Source organism: Dendrobates tinctorius, unplaced genomic scaffold (assembly GCF_039654945.1).
Source record: "Dendrobates tinctorius isolate UK_male_01 unplaced genomic scaffold, ASM3965494v1 ptg000116l, whole genome shotgun sequence".
NCBI lineage: Eukaryota > Metazoa > Chordata > Amphibia > Anura > Dendrobatidae > Dendrobates > Dendrobates tinctorius.
In genome coordinates this window covers 35,039,731-35,059,170 of record NW_027361784.1, presented here as the reverse complement: position 1 = coordinate 35,059,170, position 19,440 = coordinate 35,039,731, and the positions used below count along the sequence as shown (strand labels likewise).

The following is a 19,440-nucleotide window of genomic DNA, read 5'->3' as shown; positions in this document are numbered from 1 at the left end:
GACATCACCTATTGTGAATGGTGGATCCTGTGTGATCTACTCTATATAGAGGTGTTATCAGTCATTGTACAGGAGGGGGAGGAGGTGAGCTGTGACATCACCTATTGTGAATGGTGGATTCTGTGCTATCTACTTTATATAGAGGTGTTATCAGGCATTGTACAGGGGGAGGAGGTGAGCTGTGACATCACCTATTGTGAATGGTGGATCCTGTGTTATCTACTGTACATAGAGATGTTATCAGTCATTGTACAGGAGGAGGAGGTGAACTGTAACATGACCTATTGTGAATGGTGGATCCTGTGCTATCTACTGTATATAGAGGTGTTATCAGTCATTGTACAGGAGGAGGAGGTGAGCTGTGATATCACCTATTGTGAATGGTGGATCCTGTGCTGTCTACTGTATATAGAGGTGTTATCAGTCATTGTACAGGAGAAGGAGGTGAGCTGTGACATCACCTATTGTGAATGGTGGATCTTGTGCTATCCACTGTATATAGAGGTGTTATCAGTCATTGTACAGGAGGGGGAGGAGGTGAGCTGTGACATCACCTATTGTGAATGGTGGATCCTGTGCTATCTACTGTATATAGAGGTGTTATCAGGCATTGTACAGGGGGAGGAGGTGAGCTGTGACATCACCTATTGTGAATGGTGGATCCTGTGCTGTCTACTGTATATAGAGGTGTTATCAGTCATTGTACAGGAGGAGGTGAGCTGTGACATCACCTATTGTGAATAGTGGATCCTGTGCTATCTACTGTATATAGAGGTGTTATCAGTCATTGTGCAGGGGGAGGAGGTGAGCTGTGACATCACCTATTGTGAATGGTGGATCCTGTGCTATCTACTGTATATAGAGGTGTTATCAGTCATTGTACAGGAGGAGGAGGTGAGCTGTGACATCACCTATTGTGAATGGTGGATCCTGTGTTATCTACTGTACATAGAGATGTTATCAGTCATTGTACAGGAGGAGGAGGTGAGCTGTAACATGACCTATTGTGAATGGTGGATCCTGTGCTATCTACTGTATATAGAGGTGTTATCAGTCATTGTACAGGAGGAGGAGGTGAGCTGTGATATCACCTATTGTGAATGGTGGATCCTGTGTTATCTACTGTATATAGATGTGTTATCAGTCATTGTACAGGAGGAGGAGGTGAGCTGTGACATCACCTATTGTGAATGGTGGATCCTGTGCTATCTACTGTATATAGAGGTGTTATCAGTCATTGTACAGGAGGAGGAGGTGAGCTGTGACATCACCTATTGTGAATGGTGGATCCTGTGTTATCTACTGTATATAGATGTGTTATCAGTCATTGTACAGGAGGAGGAGGTGAGCTGTGACATCACCTATTGTGAATGGTGGATCCTGTGCTATCTACTGTATATAGAGGTGCTACAACAATATTCATACAGCACATACTGTAAGTATTTTACTGGTCAGTAACACAGCAGTATTGTTCCTTCAATCAAAGAAGTGATTATAGAGTAGAATTCTCCAATATACTTTAGTTGATGACTACAATTAATTACCAGAAAGTAACCAAAGAACAGTCATAACTGATTAAGAGCAAATATAATTTTATTGACAGTTATTAAAACATTTCCATCATTGCTTCAAGAGGAAATCAAAAGGATGAAGTAACGAGGGAGAACGAATAATTAATTATCAATAAAACTCACACGAGATTGTGAGTATTGACATCAGAAAGACGAGGAGAAAGCCGAGTGCTCCACTCAGCCACACAGGCTCACGCGCGTTTCGCGTGTTGCTTTTTCTAGGGGCAGCCCTGAAAGTCCCAGGAGATTGGTAATCCTACAGTAGAGGAATACAGTATTGTAGCAGCGATCATAGGTACAAGTGCCTTAGGAAAACTGGTATAAAAGATAAAAAAAATAAAACAAAAATGTAAAAGTTGAAATCACTTCCCTTTCCTTAAACAAAAGTAGCAAAATCTAAGCTATAAAAATATAACAATTCCCTGCACAACGCCGTGCACCAAAATATAAAAAAAAGTTATGGATCCCAGAATACGGCGACTGGAACATTTTTTTTAAATTTATTCATTAATTTTGCGAAATTATTATTATTTTTTTTTTAAAATTGTAAAATAAATAAAATTCTACGTTCATTTCAAAACACAAATTGTACAAATTGTCCTGGGAAAATAAAAAGAGACGTCTATGGAAAAATAGAAAAGTTACGGCTCTTGGAAGACGGGGGAGAAAAACAAAAAAAAATGTAAAAAAAAATAATTAAGAAAAATCGTTTATTCGGGAAGGGAAGGGGTTAAAGCTGCCATTAAAGAGGTATTACCGTCTCATTAATGGCGTATGCTGAGTAACTTGTTAGAACAAAGCTGACCACTCGTCCGGCTCTCCCCCAGCCCCGTATACATGCCGCATCAGCAATAACCCAAGCACACAGTAAAAGCCGCCGCTGCCGCCACACGCGCTTTATCCGCTGGCGCCCACCATTACGGTTGGATCACCCTGATGCATTAAGCCTGTTCCCATAAATATTCTATGTGCAGAGCTGCTATAGCCCGAGCGCCTCCTGCAATGTGCAGCCATGACACCATATACAGGGAAGCTGTCAGCAGACTGTGACCTGGGATCCATCATGCAGGGTGATGGGACTGACAGCCAGACTATGGGGGTGTAAGGTGCACTGCTGCCGCCTAGTGGTGCCTGCTGTGTACTACCAGTGTGTGCACTGCCTGTATTACTGACTAACTCGCCATTAGTGTTTCCAGGATTCTGAATCAGAAATCTCCCTGAGGCTGTGCGCCCACACGGCGTTTTTAAACGCGCGATTCTGCCGCGGAAACGCTTAAAACAAGCATTCCATGCATTTGTAATAGAAAACGCACATGTTGTGCCAGTGGTGCGTTTTCTACCGCTGCGGAATCGCTTAGCGGAAAAAAACGCAGCATGTTCATTACTTTTACGGAATCGCCCGCGATTCAGCACACCATCCATTATATGAGCAAAAAAGCATGGGAAAACGCTGGACAATCGCGTCAAAAAGCGCATGCGTTTCCCCTGGCAAGCGCATGCGTTTCTGCTCAGGAAAAAATCGCTTGAAAAACGCAACGTGGGCACAAAGCCTAAATATTCCAGGATATATCCCCACCACTGGTGAAGTTGGGTGACCCCTATATGGAGCTGAGGTGGTGGTGTGGGGGCTTACTGGTGATCTCTCACCTACTACCACAAATAAGTGGCGGTAGACCCTATTAGCACAGTATCAGCAGAGCGCTCCATACATTAATGTGTAAGCAGGGACCCCCTATCTACAGTACCACATCAGCTGCCCATTCATAACGGTGTAAGCAGAGTGCCCTTATATACAGTACCACATCAGCTCCCCACACAATTGTGTAACCAGAGTGCCCTTATATACAGTACCACTCAGCTCCCCACACATAATTGTGTAAGCAGAGTGCCCCTATATACAGTACCACTCAGCTCCCCACACATAATTGTGTAACCAGAGAGCCCCTATATACAGTACCACTCAGCTCCCCACACATAATTGTGTAACCAGAGTGCCCCTATATACAGTACCACTCAGCTCCCCACACATAATTGTGTAACCAGAGTGCCCCTATATACAGTACCACTCAGCTCCCCACACATAATTGTGTAACCAGAGAGCCCCTATATACAGTACCACTCAGCTCCCCACACATAATTGTGTAACCAGAGTGCCCCTATATACAGTACCACTCAGCTCCCCACACATAATTGTGTAACCAGAGAGCCCCTATATACAGTACCACTCAGCTCCCCACACATAATTGTGTAACCAGAGTGCCCCTATATACAGTACCACTCAGCTCCCCACACATAATTGTGTAACCAGAGTGCCCCTATATACAGTACCACTCAGCTCCCCACACATAATTGTGTAAGCAGAGTGCCCCTATATACAGTACCACTCAGCTCCCCACACATAATTGTGTGAGCAGAGTGCCCCTATATACTGTACCACATCAGCTCCCCACACATAATTGTGTAAGCAGAGTGCCCCTATATACTGTGCCACATCAGCTCCCCATACCTGATAGTGTCAGGTCAGTGCCTCCTCTATTACCGTCTGAGCACTTCATACCTAATATTGTCATACAGCATCCCCAATAATCAGTGCCAGTAAAGACCTCACTATACATAGTGTCAATAGAAGTCTCTATATAAACTTTATACCTAATATTGTCATACATCATCCCCTATGATCAGTGCCAGGACCCCTTGCAATAAAAAGAAGGCCCTTTATAAACAGTGACAGCTGAGCATACCATACAAGTAATGTCCCCTATAACCAGTGCCATAAGTTTACTCTCTATAAACAGGACCACCTGAATGCCCAACACCTAATAGTGTCAGCAGTGTCCCCTATGATCAGTGACACAATTACCGCCTACAGTTTCAGTTCAGTGTCCCGTATATGATGGAGTAATATCTATGAGGAATGAAAGCAGGTGACCCCTAAAATCACCCCCAATATATAAACCTGCCCTATACACAGTGTCACCACATTACACCCTACGTCCAGTGCTGGATGAGCACCCAATAGTGTCAGCAGATTGTCACTGCCTGTGTCCGCCCCCGGGGGGCGCCGTTAAACATTCACCTCCCATTGAGGGTAGTAGAAGTTGGATTTCATGTTGGCGGCTGAGGGTAATAATGTAAGAGCGGCAATGGCCGCCCCCGGATACAGTACCAGCCCGGCCGCCCCCAGATACAGTACCGGCCCGGCAACCATCATACAGTCTGGTGACTTCTGCTCAGGGCTATAGGATCCTAATAAGCTGCCAACAGTTTGCCCCCTAGTGTCGGCAACAAGCAAGTGACTTTTTCTAACTTAATGTGAAGTTATTGTTATTATTATTATTGTTGTTGCTATTGTTATTGTTGTTGTTGTTGTTGTTATTGTTGTTGTTATTATTGTTATTATTATTATCATCTCCTTGTCTCCTTCTCCCCCAGGAGCGTTTCGCCCTCGTCATCTTTGGCGCAGAGTTCGCATTGAGGATCTGGGCCGCCGGCTGCTGCTGTCGCTATAAGGGCTGGAGGGGACGGCTGAAGTTTGCCAGGAAGCCTCTGTGTATGCTGGGTGGGTGAGGCCGCCTATAAATGAGCACCTTTTTCTTTACAGGAGTCGCGTCCTCACCTCGGGGGACAAGGGCTTTGTTGATTTTTTGCTTGTATTGGGAGCGATAAATCATTCTTTCAATTGGTTTCCATTAAAAATGTTGCCCGGTTTTGGCTTTATTGTTCGCGGCAGATTCTACTTTGATGTGGTCTGTGTCATCAATCGGCTGAGAGGAGCTCAGGAAAAGACAGATAAAAGAGTCAACCGCTCCCTGACCGATTCTCAGTTAACTCATTCATTCTGCAGCTCTGTAACACAGAGGCTATAGAAGGCAAACAGTGAAACAGTTTTTTTTTAATAAAGCCCATTACTTTTTAGCAAAAAATACATGCATTAAAAAAACAATGTGTATTTAACCCCTAAGTGTCTGACACTTGTTTCCCCCTTGCATCTAATCTCCCAGCGATCTATGAAGCCATTATACGGTTACTCACTGCCATCTGCTGGTCATGATCAGTATTGCAACCAGTCACCCATATTCAATCCTATTCACTCTTGATATTTCTTAATTTTCTTAGATATTTTCGTCCTGGTCGCTTCCGTTCCTGTGGTGGCCGTTGGGAAAAATCAGGGAAATGTATTGGCCACGTCTCTTCGGAGTTTGCGTTTCCTGCAGATTCTGCGCATGTTGCGCATGGACAGGAGAGGGGGAACGTGGAAGCTCCTGGGGTCTGCCATCTGTTCACACAGTAAGGTCAGTACAGTAGAGATATTGGATGTATGGGACCACCATGTGACGTTTGCTGAGAAGGGGACGGACTGTAAACGGCATTTCCCGCTTCTGCACACCATCATCGCGATACTTGTCGTTGCCACTAGAGGGAGCTCACTGCATACAGGTTGAGCTCAGCAGTATCTGTGTCCACCCATGTGTAGGGAGCGCCCCCTAGTGGTGCCGACCGGCAGCTAGAATTTCATTTTTGACGATATGAAGGGAAGAAAAGAATTTATCGGCGTTCCTACAAGAATTTAGGGAAAAATGCGTCACATTCATGTAGCACCTGTGCCATCTTATTACTCTGCATACCCCATTCTCTTCCAGGAGCTCATCACTGCCTGGTACATCGGCTTCCTGACCCTAATTCTTTCATCATTCCTCGTCTACTTGGTGGAAAAAGACGACCACGAAATAAACGAGAAAGGGGAGAAGATGGAAGATTTCGAAACGTACGCCGACGCCCTCTGGTGGGGACTGGTGAGTATTACAGAGCAGCTCTTTCCTTCCTAATGTCATAATCTACTGATGTAAATCTGTTTCTCTACAGATCACTCTGGCAACAATCGGCTATGGAGACAAGACTCCGAAGACCTGGGAAGGCCGGCTAATTGCAGCCACGTTCTCCTTGATCGGTGTTTCTTTTTTTGCACTTCCCGCCGTGAGTATCTTATCTGATTATCGACATAAGTCCGTAGCACCACTAGAGGGAGCTCCAGAGTATGGAGGTTGTCTGGGAATCTCTATGGTTAAGTGTCTTCAAGGGGTAATCCAGGCCTAAATTTTTCCTGAAATTGGAGACAAAGCAAATGTGTCATCTTTAACTTCAGGAATTTTAGAGATTATTTCATCTTCAACTTGCTTAACTGTTCACAGTAAGGCCGGCGTCACACGAGCGAGAAATACGGACGAGTGCTATGCGAGAGAAAAAAAATCACATAGCACTCGTCCCAATGTTAATCTGTGGGGCAGCTCACAGCATCCGATTTTTTTCTCGGCCGTATTATACATGCTGAGAAAATCGCAGCATACTGCTATTGTCAGCGTACTACGCCCGTAATACGCCAATGCAAGTCTATGGGGGCGAGAAAATACGGATTACACACGGACCAGACGTGTGACTTCCGAGAAATACACACCGGTGTCCTAACAAAAGCCGGCAATTCAGTGCGAGATACAGTAAAATCACACTGACAGGTTTAATAAAGAAACGAAAGAATAGATATATACACATAGAATACATATATGTATATATATATACACACAAGTCATTGAGACATATGTATTCTAGAGTATGTATGTAGTTTATTTATGAAGTTTTAATAATAATGCAATAATGCACCCCCCAATCCTCATATGCATGGTCCTCTCACCCCCCAATCCTGGAATGCATGGTCCTCTCACCCCCCAATCCTGATATGCATGGTCCTCTCACCCCCCAATCCTGGAATGCATGGTCCTCTCACCCCCCAATCCTGATATGCATGGTCCTCTCACCCCCCAATCCTGGAATGCATGGTCCTCTCACCCCCCAATCCTGATATGCATGGTCCCCCTCACCCCCCAATCCTGGAATGCATGGTCCTCTCACCCCCCAATCCTGGAATGCATGGTCCTCTCACCCCCCAATCCTGATATGCATGGTCCCCCTCACCCCCCAATCCTGGAATGCATGGTCCTCTCACCCCCCAATCCTGGTATGCATGGTCTCCCGTCACCCCCCTATCCTGGTAAGCATGGTCCCCTCACCTCCCTTTCCTGGTCTGCATGGTCCCCTCACCCCCCTATCCTGGTAAGCATGGTCCCCTCACCCTCCAATCCTGGAATGCATGGTCCCCTCACCTCCCTTTCCTGGTATGCATGGTCCTATCACCCCCCTTTCCTGGTATGCATGGTCCCATCACCCCCCTTTCCTGGTATGCATGGTCACCCTCACGACCCTTTCCTGGTATGCATGGTCCCGTCACCCCCCTTTCCTAGTATGCATGGTCACCCTCACCCCTCTTTCCTGGAATGCGTGGTCCCCCTCACCTCCCTTTCCAGGTATGCATGGTCCTCTCACCTCCCTTTCCTGGTATGCATGGTCCCCTCACCTCCCTTTCCTGGTCTGCATGGTCCCCTCACCTCCCTCTCCTGGTATGCATGGTCCCCTCACCCCCCTTTCCTGGTATGCATGGTCCCCTCACCCCCCTTTCCTGGTATGCATGGTCCCCCTCACCCCCCTTTCCTGGTATGCATGGTCCCCCTCACCCCCCTTTCCTGGTATGCATGGTCCCATCACCCCCCTTTCCTGGTATGCATGGTCACCCTCACGCCCCTTTCCTGGTATGCATGGTCCCGTCACCCCCCTCTCCTGGTATGCATGGTCACCCTCACCCCCCTTTCCTGGTATGCGTGGTCCCCCTCACCTCCCTTTCCAGGTATGCATGGTCACCCTCACCCCCCTGTCCTGGTATGCATGGTCCTCTCACCCCCCCATCCTGGTATGCATGGTCCCGTCACCCCCCTTTCCTGATATGCATGGTCCCATCACCCCCCTTTCCTGGTATGCATGGTCCCGTCACCCCCCTTTCCTGGTATGCATGGTCCCGTCACCCCCCTTTCCTGGTATGCATGGTCCCGTCACCCCCCTTTCCTGGTATGCATGGTCCCGTCACCCCCCTTTCCTGGTATGCGTTGTCCCGTCACCCCCCTTTCCTGGTGTGCGTGGTCCTGTCACCCCCCTTTCCTGGTATGCATGGTCCTCTCACCCCCCTTTCCTGGTATGCATGGTCCTCTCACCCCCCTTTCCTGGTATGCATGGTCTCTGTTAAAATAAAAAATAGTTATATACTCACCTTCCGACGGCCCGCGATCTCCACTCCACGCGCCCGGCCTCGCGGTCCCAGTAATGCTTTGCGCGAATCACCGCTGATGACGTTGCGCTCTTGCGAGAGTGACGTCATCTCCGGTCTAAGGCGCAAGGCATTACTGGGACCGCGAGGCCGGGCGCGTGGAGTGGAGATCGCGGGCCGTCGGAAAGTAAGTATAACCTTTTTTTAATTTAATTTTATTTTTTACAGATTAAGTGCTGTGCCCGATTGAGCGCTGCACCCGACTGCGTCGTCAGCAGTAGTCACTGAGGCTGCGCTGACTCCCCACCTGATCCGCAGTGAACCGAAAGCGTGGGAAAAAGCTCAGAAACTTTCCCATGCTGTCAGTTCACCTTCCGGGGACTGTGAGGCTGTGCTCTGTCCCCGGCTGACCTGAGGTGAACTGACAACATGGGAAAAAGTTAAGAAACTTTCCCATGCTAATCAGTTCATCCCTGGTCAGCTGGGGCGCCTGCGCAGACATGAATTCATTCATTCTGCTGTGGTTTACAGCTGGGCCAGTAGCATTAGCACCGATCCCCGTTGTAAACTAATTAACCCCTTGTGATGGATTGCAGCAGGGGACCTGACTGAATGGCAGAGAGGTATGTACATTGTTGTTTTTTCATTTTATTTTTTTGGTTTCAGGAGAAGGGATTCTGTTGGATTGGCAGAATAATACATTTTGTCAAAAACTTTTAATTAATGTGTGTGTCTTTTTTAACCCTTTACTATTCCAGGGTTAATAATGGATAGGTGTCTCATTGACACCCCTCAATTATTAACCCGGCTTAATGTCACCTTTCAATAGCAAGGTGACATTAACCCCTTATTAACCCATGAGCCACCGCTAAAGTCAATGGGAATAGAGAGGATAAGTGCCAGAAAAGGCGCATCTTATAGATGCGCCTTTTCTGGGGTGGCTGGGGGCAGATTTTTTTAGCTAGGGGGGCAAAAACAATAGTCCCTTTCAAGACTAGTAAAATCTGCCCTCACTCACCTGCTGGAGAAATTACCATGGGAGGCCACAAAATTTTTTACAACGAATTTACCCCTTAATTTAACACCTACATGTCCAAAATTTTTGCACATATATACTAATCTAATTATTAGTCAAAGACATATAAAAAACTGAATGAAATGAAATGGTTTACTGTATGTAACCATGTGTCATTTCATGTCGGGTTTTGTATTGATTTTACAGAAGCCGGCAATAGAGTTAGAGGCTATTCTGCTATGTAGAACTCTATGAACTATATATATATATGTATGTCTCAATGACATGTACAGTATATATACTTGTATTCTATGTGTTTACATCTATTCTTTCTATTCGTTATTAAACCTGTCAGTGTGAGTTTACTGTATAGCGCACTGAATTGCCGGCTTTTGTTAAAGGACACCGGGTGCGTATTTCTCGCAAGTCACGCGTCTGGTCCGTGTGTAATCCGATTTTTTTCTCGCACCCATAGACTTGCATTGGCGAGTCAGGGCTGAGAATCGCTGACAATCGTAGCATGCTGCGATTTTCTCAGCCCATTTAAAACGGGCGAGAAAAAAATCGGCTGACGGGAGCTGCCCCATAGAGAAACATTGGGATGAGTGCAATGCGATTTTTTGCACTCGTCCGTTTTTCTCGCTAGTGTGACTCCGGCCAAACAGTAATTTTTACCAGGGGTGCACAAACTTTTACATGCCACTGTATGTATAGTGATCAGCGTAAAAATACAAGATTTTTTTAAATGTTCTGATATCGATTGTGATATGGATAATAACAAGATTTTGAAATAAAAAAAAAAAAAACAAAAGAAAAGAAAATACAGTTCAAATAAAAGTCACATTAAATTAAAAATCGCACATGTCATAAAACAATAGGCCATTATCTAATATCAAGTTCGGTCTAGACACATATTAGAAACTCTAAAGAAACATTTTTCTTTTATAATAAATAAAATAAATGTACGGTTTTCCAGTTCCTCACAGTTTTCTGGATCTCTGCTTGTTGACAGGTAAATACTATATTGCCCCTTTAACATCAATTGTAAAATACATGGTCGTGTATTGGATGGACGTCTGCTCCAATCACATTTTATAGATACAATTACGGTAATTAAAAAAAAAAAAATCCCAACTCAGCAGACCGCTCACACTGCAGCGCCACCTTGTGGTACAAATGTAGATCACAGTGCCACCTGACTGTTTAATTGGTCCCAAAGCCTGAAAGCCACAGTGTGCCAGCTGCCCGTCCCGTAAGTCTGTCCTAGGGGCCCGTGTGGTGTCTGGGCTGCAGTTGCCCTTCTTGTGCCCCCCCCACGTGGCCTCTTTCTGTGCTGTTGGTCAGTGGGTGCCATGCTTTAATTACACAAAAGTGAACGGTACCCACACAGCGCCATCTTTTACCCAGAGAGAGTCAAACTAGTTCCTTCATCAGAGGAAAATAGAGAAAAAAAGGACTTCAGAGTGGAAAGACATTAATTACTGCTGAATGGCGGTATTATGTGGGAATTGAAATGCAACATTATGTGGGAACTGTACAGCAGCAGTATTAGGGCTCTTTATTTGGATGTGTGCTGTATATGGCATTATTAGTACAGCATGTATATGTTACACGGGATATAAACTATTGACACTGTCCTTGTTTTCTTTTTTCTCTTTTATTCCTTCTTTTCTTTTTTAATCCTATTCTATTTCTCTATATTTGTTCTCTCTTTTCTTGTTCCCTTTATACTTATTTATTTTCTTTTTCTTTCTGTCTTTTTTCCTTCCTTTTTTATTTCACTTTCTTTCTTATACAGTATATAAATCGTGAGCCTTTCTTTTTAATTTATTTTTCATTTCCGTTTCTTTCATTTTCTTTTTTCTTTCTAAGTCTCTTTCTTACTCTTTCTTTTTTTCCCTTCCTTCCTTTCCTCCTTCATTTCCTTCCTTACCTCCTTCCTTCCTTTTCTCCTTCTTTCCTTCCTCGTCTTCCTTTCTTCCTTGTCTCCTTCCTTTCCTTCATCTATTCTCTCCTTCCTCCACTCTCTCCATCCCTCCCTCCTTCCTTCCTCACCTTCCTACATTCTTTCCTTCTCTCCATCCTTCTCTACTTCCTTCTCTCCTTCCTTTCCTCCTTCCTTTCCTCCTACCTTCATTCCTTCCTGTCTTCATTACTCCCTTCCTTCCTTCCTTCCTTCCTTCCTCCCTTCCTTCCTTCCTCTCTTCCTTCCTTCATTCTTTCCTCCCTTCCATCCTCTCTTCCTTCCTTCATTCTTTCCTTCCTTCCATCCTCCCTTCCTTCCTCTCTTCCATCCTTCCTTCCTTACTCCCTTCCTTCATTCTTTCCTCCCTTCCTTCCATCCTCCCTTCCATCCTCTCTTCCTTCCTTCATTCTTTCCTCCCTTCCTTCCATCCTCTCTTCCTTCCTTCATTCTTTCCTTCCTTCCTCCCTCCCTTCCTCTCTTCCATCCTTCCTTCCTTCCTCCCTCCCTTCCTCTCTTCCTTCCTTTCTTCCTTCCTCCCTCCCTTCCTCTCTTCCATCCTTTCTTCCTCCCTTCCTTCCTTCCTCTCTTCCTTCCTTCATTCTTTCCTCCCTTCCTTCCATCCTCCCTTCCTTCCTCTCTTCCATCCTTCCTTCCTTACTCCCTTCCTTCATTCTTTCCTCCCTTCCTTCCATCCTCCCTTCCTTCCTCTCTTCCTCCCTTCCTTCCTTCCTTCCTCCCTTCCTTCCTCCCTCCCTTCCTTCCTTCATTCTTTCCTTCCTTCCTCCCTCCCTTCCTCTCTTCCATCCTTTCTTCCTTCCTCCCTCCCTTCCTCTCTTCCTCCCTTCTTTCTTTCTTTTCTTCCTTCCTTCCTTCCTTCCTTCCTTCCTCCCTCCCTTCCTCTCTTCCATCCTTTCTTCCTCCCTTCCTTCCTTCCTCTCTTCCTTCCTTCATTCTTTCCTCCCTTCCTTCCTCTCTTCCATCCTTCCTTCCTTACTCCCTTCCTTCATTCTTTCCTCCCTTCCTTCCATCCTCCCTTCCTTCCTCTCTTCCTCCCTTCCTTCCTTCCTTCCTTCCTTCCTTCCTCCCCTTCTTTGATCCTTACCAGCTATCTCACCCCTTCCCCATACCATGGGCAGCGTCTTCTGTTGTGTGGAGCAGCATGGTGCGGTGTCACATGTGGTCACACTATGGCGGTCTGTGTGTTTCAGGGTATTCTTGGATCTGGACTCGCTCTCAAGGTTCAGGAACAACATCGCCAGAAGCATTTTGAAAAGAGAAGGAAACCGGCTGCGGAGCTGATCCAGGTGGGAAGAACGGTGATACTGATGAGACTGGTAATGAGGGTGATGATAAATGGTGGCAAACAGTGATATGAATGATGACAAACAATAATGTAGATTATTGATGAAGATGATGATGAGTGATGATAGACAGATATTTATGATGATGATTCATGAGGATATTGAGAAATGGTGGCTGTGGTGATATTGATGGATGATGAATACTAATATTTCTGATGAAGCAAAAGTCATCCCTCTGGGCATGGTGGCTCCAGGCTGTTAGGGCATGCTGGGAGTTGTAGTTACAGAACAGCTGAAGTGCAGTACATAGCTGATACCTGATATAGATGATGATGATGAAGATTTGTAATACTGCTGGTAAAGGACTAGTGATATAATTGTACCATTTTTCTACCTTATGTGGCATGTGGTGTGTGTAACATGGTCAGACACATCCCGATTCATTTATGAAGGAGGGACTCTGAAAGTCACAAAGCCTATGGGGACAATGCAGGAACTACCAAAAATTAGAATTAAGATGGACTCCGATACACCCTGTATTAGACATAAAGGAGCGATCATACACATCATGTTCATATTGTTAGGTAGCGGGACTCCAAGACTCATAAAGCCTATGCACTAAGTGCAAGATCTGCCCAAAATTGTAAGGAAGGACAGCATACACCCTGGAAGACACCACATAGAGAAGGGCCTCAAAGAATATTTTTCCCCCCATTTTTAAGGAGTGTGTATCCTAGACTGGTAAAGCCCATGCACTAAGTGCAAGGGCTGAAAAACTTTTACCCCTTGAGGATATACATACATACAATCATCGCCGAAAGTGTTGGCACCTTTGAAATTGTTCCAGAAAATGAAGTATTTCTTCCAGAAAATTATTGCAATTACACAGGTTTTGATATACACATGTTTATTTCCTTTGTGTGTATTAGAAAAAAAGGCAAAAACCCCAAAAATGGGCCAGACAAAATTGTTGGCACCCTCAACTTAATGTTTGATTGCACACCCTTTGGAGTAAATAACTGCAATCAGTCTCTTCCTATAACCATCCACAAGCTTCCAAGACCTCTCAACTGGAATTTTGGCCCCCCTTCTTTTGCAAACTGCTCCAAGTCTCTGATATTTAAAGGCGTCTTCTCCCAATAGCAATTTTAGGATCTCTCCACTGGTGATCAGTGGCATTTAGACCCAGGCTCATGGCTGGCCACTCCAGAACTCTCCAGTGCTTTATTTCCATCCATTTCTGGGGGCTTCTTGAAGTATGTTTAAGGTCATTGTCCTGCTAGAAGACCCATGACCTAGGATACAAACCCAGCTTTCTGACACTGACCACCACATTATGACCCAAAATCCATCATGTAAGCTTCAGATTTCATGATACCTTGCACACAGCCAAGGCACCCAATGCCAGAGGCAGCAAAACAACCCCAAAACACCTTGGACCAGCCACCATATTTGACTGTAGGTACTGTGTTCTTTTCTTTGTAGGCCTAATTCCATTTTTGGTAAACAGTAGAATTATGTTGTGCTTTATTAAAAATCTCTATCTCATCTGTCCACAAGATGCTTTTTGAGAAGGATTTTTTCTTTCTGACGTACATTTTGGCAAGCTTCAGTCTAGGTTTTTTATTTCTGTGTCAGCAGTGTGGTCCTCCTGGGTCTCCTGTGATAGTGTTTCATTTCATTCAAATGTCAATGGATAGTTCGTGCTGACATTGATGCACCCTGAGTCTGCAGGATAGCTTGAATTTCTTTGGAACTTGATAGGGGCTGCTTCTCCACCGTCTGGACTGGACTATCTGGTGTTACTATCTTTCATCAACTTTTCTCTGCTGTCCATGTCCAGGGGGATTAGCTACGGAGCCATGGGTTGTAAATATCTTGATTATGTTGCACACTATGGACAAATGAACATCAATATCTCTGGAGATGGACTTGTAACCTTGAGATTGTTGATATTGTTCAGCAATTTTGGTTCTCAAGTCCTCAGACAGTTCTCTTCTCCTCTTTCTGTTCTCCATACTAAGTGGCCCACACAGACTCATTATGCAAAGATGGTGTCATCTTCTCCCCTTTTTACCTGGTTTCAGGTGTGATTTTCATATTGTCCACACCTGTTACTTGCCACAGGTGAGTTTGAACGAGTATAACATGTTTGAAGCAAATTTGTTTACCCACAATTTTGGAAAGGTGGCAACAATTTTGTGCGGCTCATTTTGGAGTTTTGTGTGAAATTATGTCCAATTAAATAAACATGTGTATAACAAAACATATGTAATTACAATAATTTTCTGGGAGAAAAACTTCATTTTTTTGGACCAACACTTTTGACCATGACCGTAAATGTAAAAGAATTCTAGCGCTAGACCTCATACACATCCTGTACAAATTATGAAGGAGGGCATCATATACACCCTGTAAAAATTAAAAGTGAGTGTCGCCTGTTTACCCTCTAAAAATTATGAGCGATGGTCACCTGTTTACCCTCTAAAAATTATGAGCGATGGTCACCTGTTTACCCTCTAAAAATTATAAGCGAGGGCTGCCTGATGACCCACTAAAAATTATGAGCGAGGGCCACCTGATGACCCTTTAACCCCTTCACGACCTTTGACGCCACGTAGGCGTCATGAAAATTCGTGACAATACGACCCATGACGCCTATGTGGCGTCATGAATTGATTGCCCCCCTGCGGGTCGGGTGACCGGGGTCACGGAAAGGTCACCTGACCCGCACACAAAGGACCCTTCAGAGTTAACACCTGGGGGTGTGGCTTAGCCCCCACGTGCCTACGATCGCTCTGATTGGCTGTTAAAAGTGAAACTGCCAATCAGAGCGATTGTAATATTTCACCGAGACCCGACCCCCCCACACCGACTGACGGCACTGATCGGCTGCCGCCACCGTCTGACGGCACCGATCGGCAGCCGCCGTCATAATCTGCCCCCCCGCCTTCCCTCCGCCCCCCCAGCCCTCCGATCATCCCCTCTCACCCTCCGATCACCCCCTCTCACCCTCCTTTGTGCCTCCGATCTCCCGCTATCCGTCCCGGTGTCCCGCCGTCCAGCGTCATGGGCGCCGCCATCTTAGAAGATGGCGGGCACATGCGCAGTGCGCCGAATCGAATCTGCAATACTGCAGATTCATTCATTTATTTTGATCACTATAATAAACTTTCATAGTGATCAAAATAAGAAAAAAAGTAAATCACTGCCCCCCTTATCACCCCCATAGGTAGGGACAAATAATAAAAAAACAAAATATTTTTTTTTTATTTTTCCATTAGGGCTAGGGTTAGGGCTAGGGTTAGGGCTAGGGTTAGGGCTAGGGTTAGGGCTAGGGCTAGGGCTAGGGTTAGGGTTAGGGCTAAGTCTAGGGTTAGGGCTAGGGTTAGGGCTAGGGTTGGAATTAGGGTTAGGGTTAGAAATAGGGTTAGGGATGGACTAAGGGTTAGGGTTGGACTAAGGGTTAGGGTTGGACTAAGGGTTAGGGTTGGACTAAGGGTTGGAATTAGGGTTAGGGTTGTAATTGGGATTAGGGTTGGGTTGGGGTTGGGATTACGGTTAGGCTTGTGGTTAGGGTTAGAGTTGGGATTTTGTTAGGGGTGTGTTGGGATTAGTGTTGTGGTTAGGGTTATGATTAGGGTTAGGGGTGTGTTGGGGTTAGGGTTGGAGATAGAATTGAGGGGTTTCCACTGTTTAGGCACATCACGGGGTCTCCAAACGCGACTTGGAACCACCATTTATTCCAGCCAATTTTGCGTTCAAAAAGTCAAGCGGTGCTCCCTCCATTTCGAGCCCCGACCTGCGCTCAAACAGTGGTGTACCCCCACTTATGGGGTATCAGGGTACTCAGGAAAAATTGCACAACAACTTTGGGGGTCTAATTTCTCCTGTTACCCTTGGGAAAATAAAAACATGGGGGCTAAAATAATTATTTTTGTGGAAAAAAAAAGATTTTTTATTTTCATGGTTCTGAGCTATAAACTTCTGTGAAGCACTTGGGGGTTCAACGTGCTCACCACACATCTATATAAGTTCCTTAGGGGGTCTCGTTTCCAAAATGGGGTCACTTGTGGGGTGTTTCCACTGTTTAGGTACATCAGGGGCTCTGCAAATGTAACATGACGCCCACAGACCATTCCATCAAGTCGGCATTTCAAAACGTCACTACTTCCATTCCGAGCCCCAACGTGTCCCTGAACAGTGCCCCGCCCCACATATGGGGTACCAGTGTACTCAGGACAAACTGGACAACAACTTTTGGGGTCCAATTTATCCTGTTACCCTTGTGAAAATAAAAAATAGTGGGCTAAAAATAATTTCTTGAGGAAAAAAAAATAATTTTTTATTTTCACAGCTCTGCATTATAAACTTCTGTGAAACACTTGGGGGTTCAAAGTGCACAACTCACATCTAGATTAGTTCCTTGGGTGATCTAGTTTCCAAAATGGGGTCATTTGTGGGGGGTTTCCACTGTTTAGGTACATCAGGGGCTCTCCAAACGTGACATGACGCCCACAGACCATTCCATCAAGTCGGCATTTCAAAACGTCACTACTTCCCTTCCGAGCCCCAATGTGTGCCCACACAGTGGTCCCCCCCCCACTTATGGGGTACCAGCGTACTCAGGACACACTGGACAACAACTTCTGGGGTCCAAAATATCCTGTTACCCTTGTGAAAATAAAAAAATAGTGGACTAAATATCATTTTTTGAGGAAAAAAAAATATTTTTTATTTTCAAGGCTCTGCGTTATAAACTCCTGTGAAGCAGTTGGGGGTTCAAAGTTCTCACCTCACATCTAGATTAGTTCCTTGGGTGATCTAGTTTCCAAAATGGGGTCATTTGTGGGGGGTTTCCACTGTTTAGGTACATCAGGGGCTCTCCAAACGTGACATGACGCCCACAGACCATTCCATCAAGTCGGCATTTCAAAGCGTCACTACTTCCCTTCCGAGCCCCAACGTGTGCCCAAACAGTGGTCCCCCCCCAGTTATGGGGTACCAGCGTACTCAGGACACACTGGACAACAACCTCTGGGGTCCAAAATATCCTGTTACCCTTGTGAAAATAAAAAATAGCAGGCTAAAAATTTATTTTTTGAGGAAAAAAAAATATTTTTATTTTAACGGCTCTGCGTTATAAACTTCTGAGTAGCACCTGGGGGTTCAAAATGCTTACTATGCATCTAGATAAGTTCCTTAGGGGGTCTAGTTTCCAAAATGGGGTCATTTGTGGGGGAGCTCCAAAGTTTACGCACACAGGGGCTCTGCAAACACGACATGGTGTCCGCTAACGATTGGAGCTAATTTTCCATTCAAAAAGTCAAATGACGCTCCTTCCCTTCTGAGCCATGCCGTGCGCTCAAACAGTGGTTTCTCCCAACATATGGGGTACCAGTGTACTCAGGACAAACTGGACAACAACTTTTGGGGTCCAATTTATCCTGTTACCCTTGGGAAAATAAAAAATAGCGGGCTAAAAAATCATTTTTGAGGAAAAAAAAATATTTTTTTTATTTTCATGGCTCTGCATTTATAAACTTCTGAGAAGCACTTGGGGATTCAGAGTGCTCACTACACATCTAGATAAGCTCCTTGGGGGTCTAGTTTCCAAAATGGGGTCACTTGTGTGGGTTTCTACTGTTTAGGCACACAGGGACTCTGCAATCGCAACATGACGCCCGCAGAACATTCCATCAAAGTCTGCATTCCAAAATGGCGCTCCTTCCCTTCTGAGCTCTCCCGTGCTCCCAAACAGTGGTTCCCCCCACATATGGGGTATCGGTGTACTCAGGACAAATTGCACAACAACTTTTGTGGTTCAATTTCTCCTGTTACCCTTGTGAAAATAAAAAATAGCGGGCTAAAAAAATCATTTTTGAGCAAAAAAAATGATTTTTAATTTTCACTGCTCTGCGTTATAAACTTCTGTGAAGCACTTGGGGGTTCAAAGTGCTCACCACACATCTAGATAAGTTCCTTCGAGGGTTTAGTTTCCAAAATGTGGTCACTTGTGGGGGAGCTCCAATGTTTAGGCACACAGGGGCTCTCCAAATGCGACATGGTGTCCGCTAACGATTGGAGCTAATTTTCCAATCAAAAAGTCACATGGCGCTCCTTCCCTTCCGGGCCCTGCCGTGCGCCCAAACAGTGGTTTATGACCACATATGAGGTATCAATGTACTCAGAAGAAATTGCCCCAACAAATTTTAGGATCCATTTTATCCTGTTGCCCATGTGAAAATGAAAAAACTGATGCTAAAAGAAAATTTTGGTTGGAAAAATTAAAATGTCCATTTTTTCATTCCACGTTGCTTTAGTTCCTGTGAAGCATCTGAAGGGTTAATAATCTTCTTGAATGTAGTTTTGAGTAGCTTGAGGGGTGCAGTTTTTAGAATGGTGTCACTTTTGGGTATTTTCTGCCATATAGATCCCTC

General features: G+C 45.1%; 1 protein-coding gene across 2 annotated transcripts in view; it reads left to right on the top strand.

Moving 5' to 3' along the window:
* KCNQ3 (potassium voltage-gated channel subfamily Q member 3) overlaps positions 1-19,440 on the top strand; it is a 269,993-nt gene that overhangs the window by 189,135 nt on the left and 61,418 nt on the right. For both annotated transcript variants that reach the window (XM_073590351.1, XM_073590350.1), the window contains exons 3-7: positions 5,004-5,130; positions 5,688-5,863; positions 6,212-6,364; positions 6,435-6,545; positions 12,908-13,003. In XM_073590351.1, the coding sequence (XP_073446452.1) occupies positions 5,004-5,130; positions 5,688-5,863; positions 6,212-6,364; positions 6,435-6,545; positions 12,908-13,003 (663 nt within the window). The remainder of the gene's footprint in view (positions 1-5,003; positions 5,131-5,687; positions 5,864-6,211; positions 6,365-6,434; positions 6,546-12,907; positions 13,004-19,440) is intronic.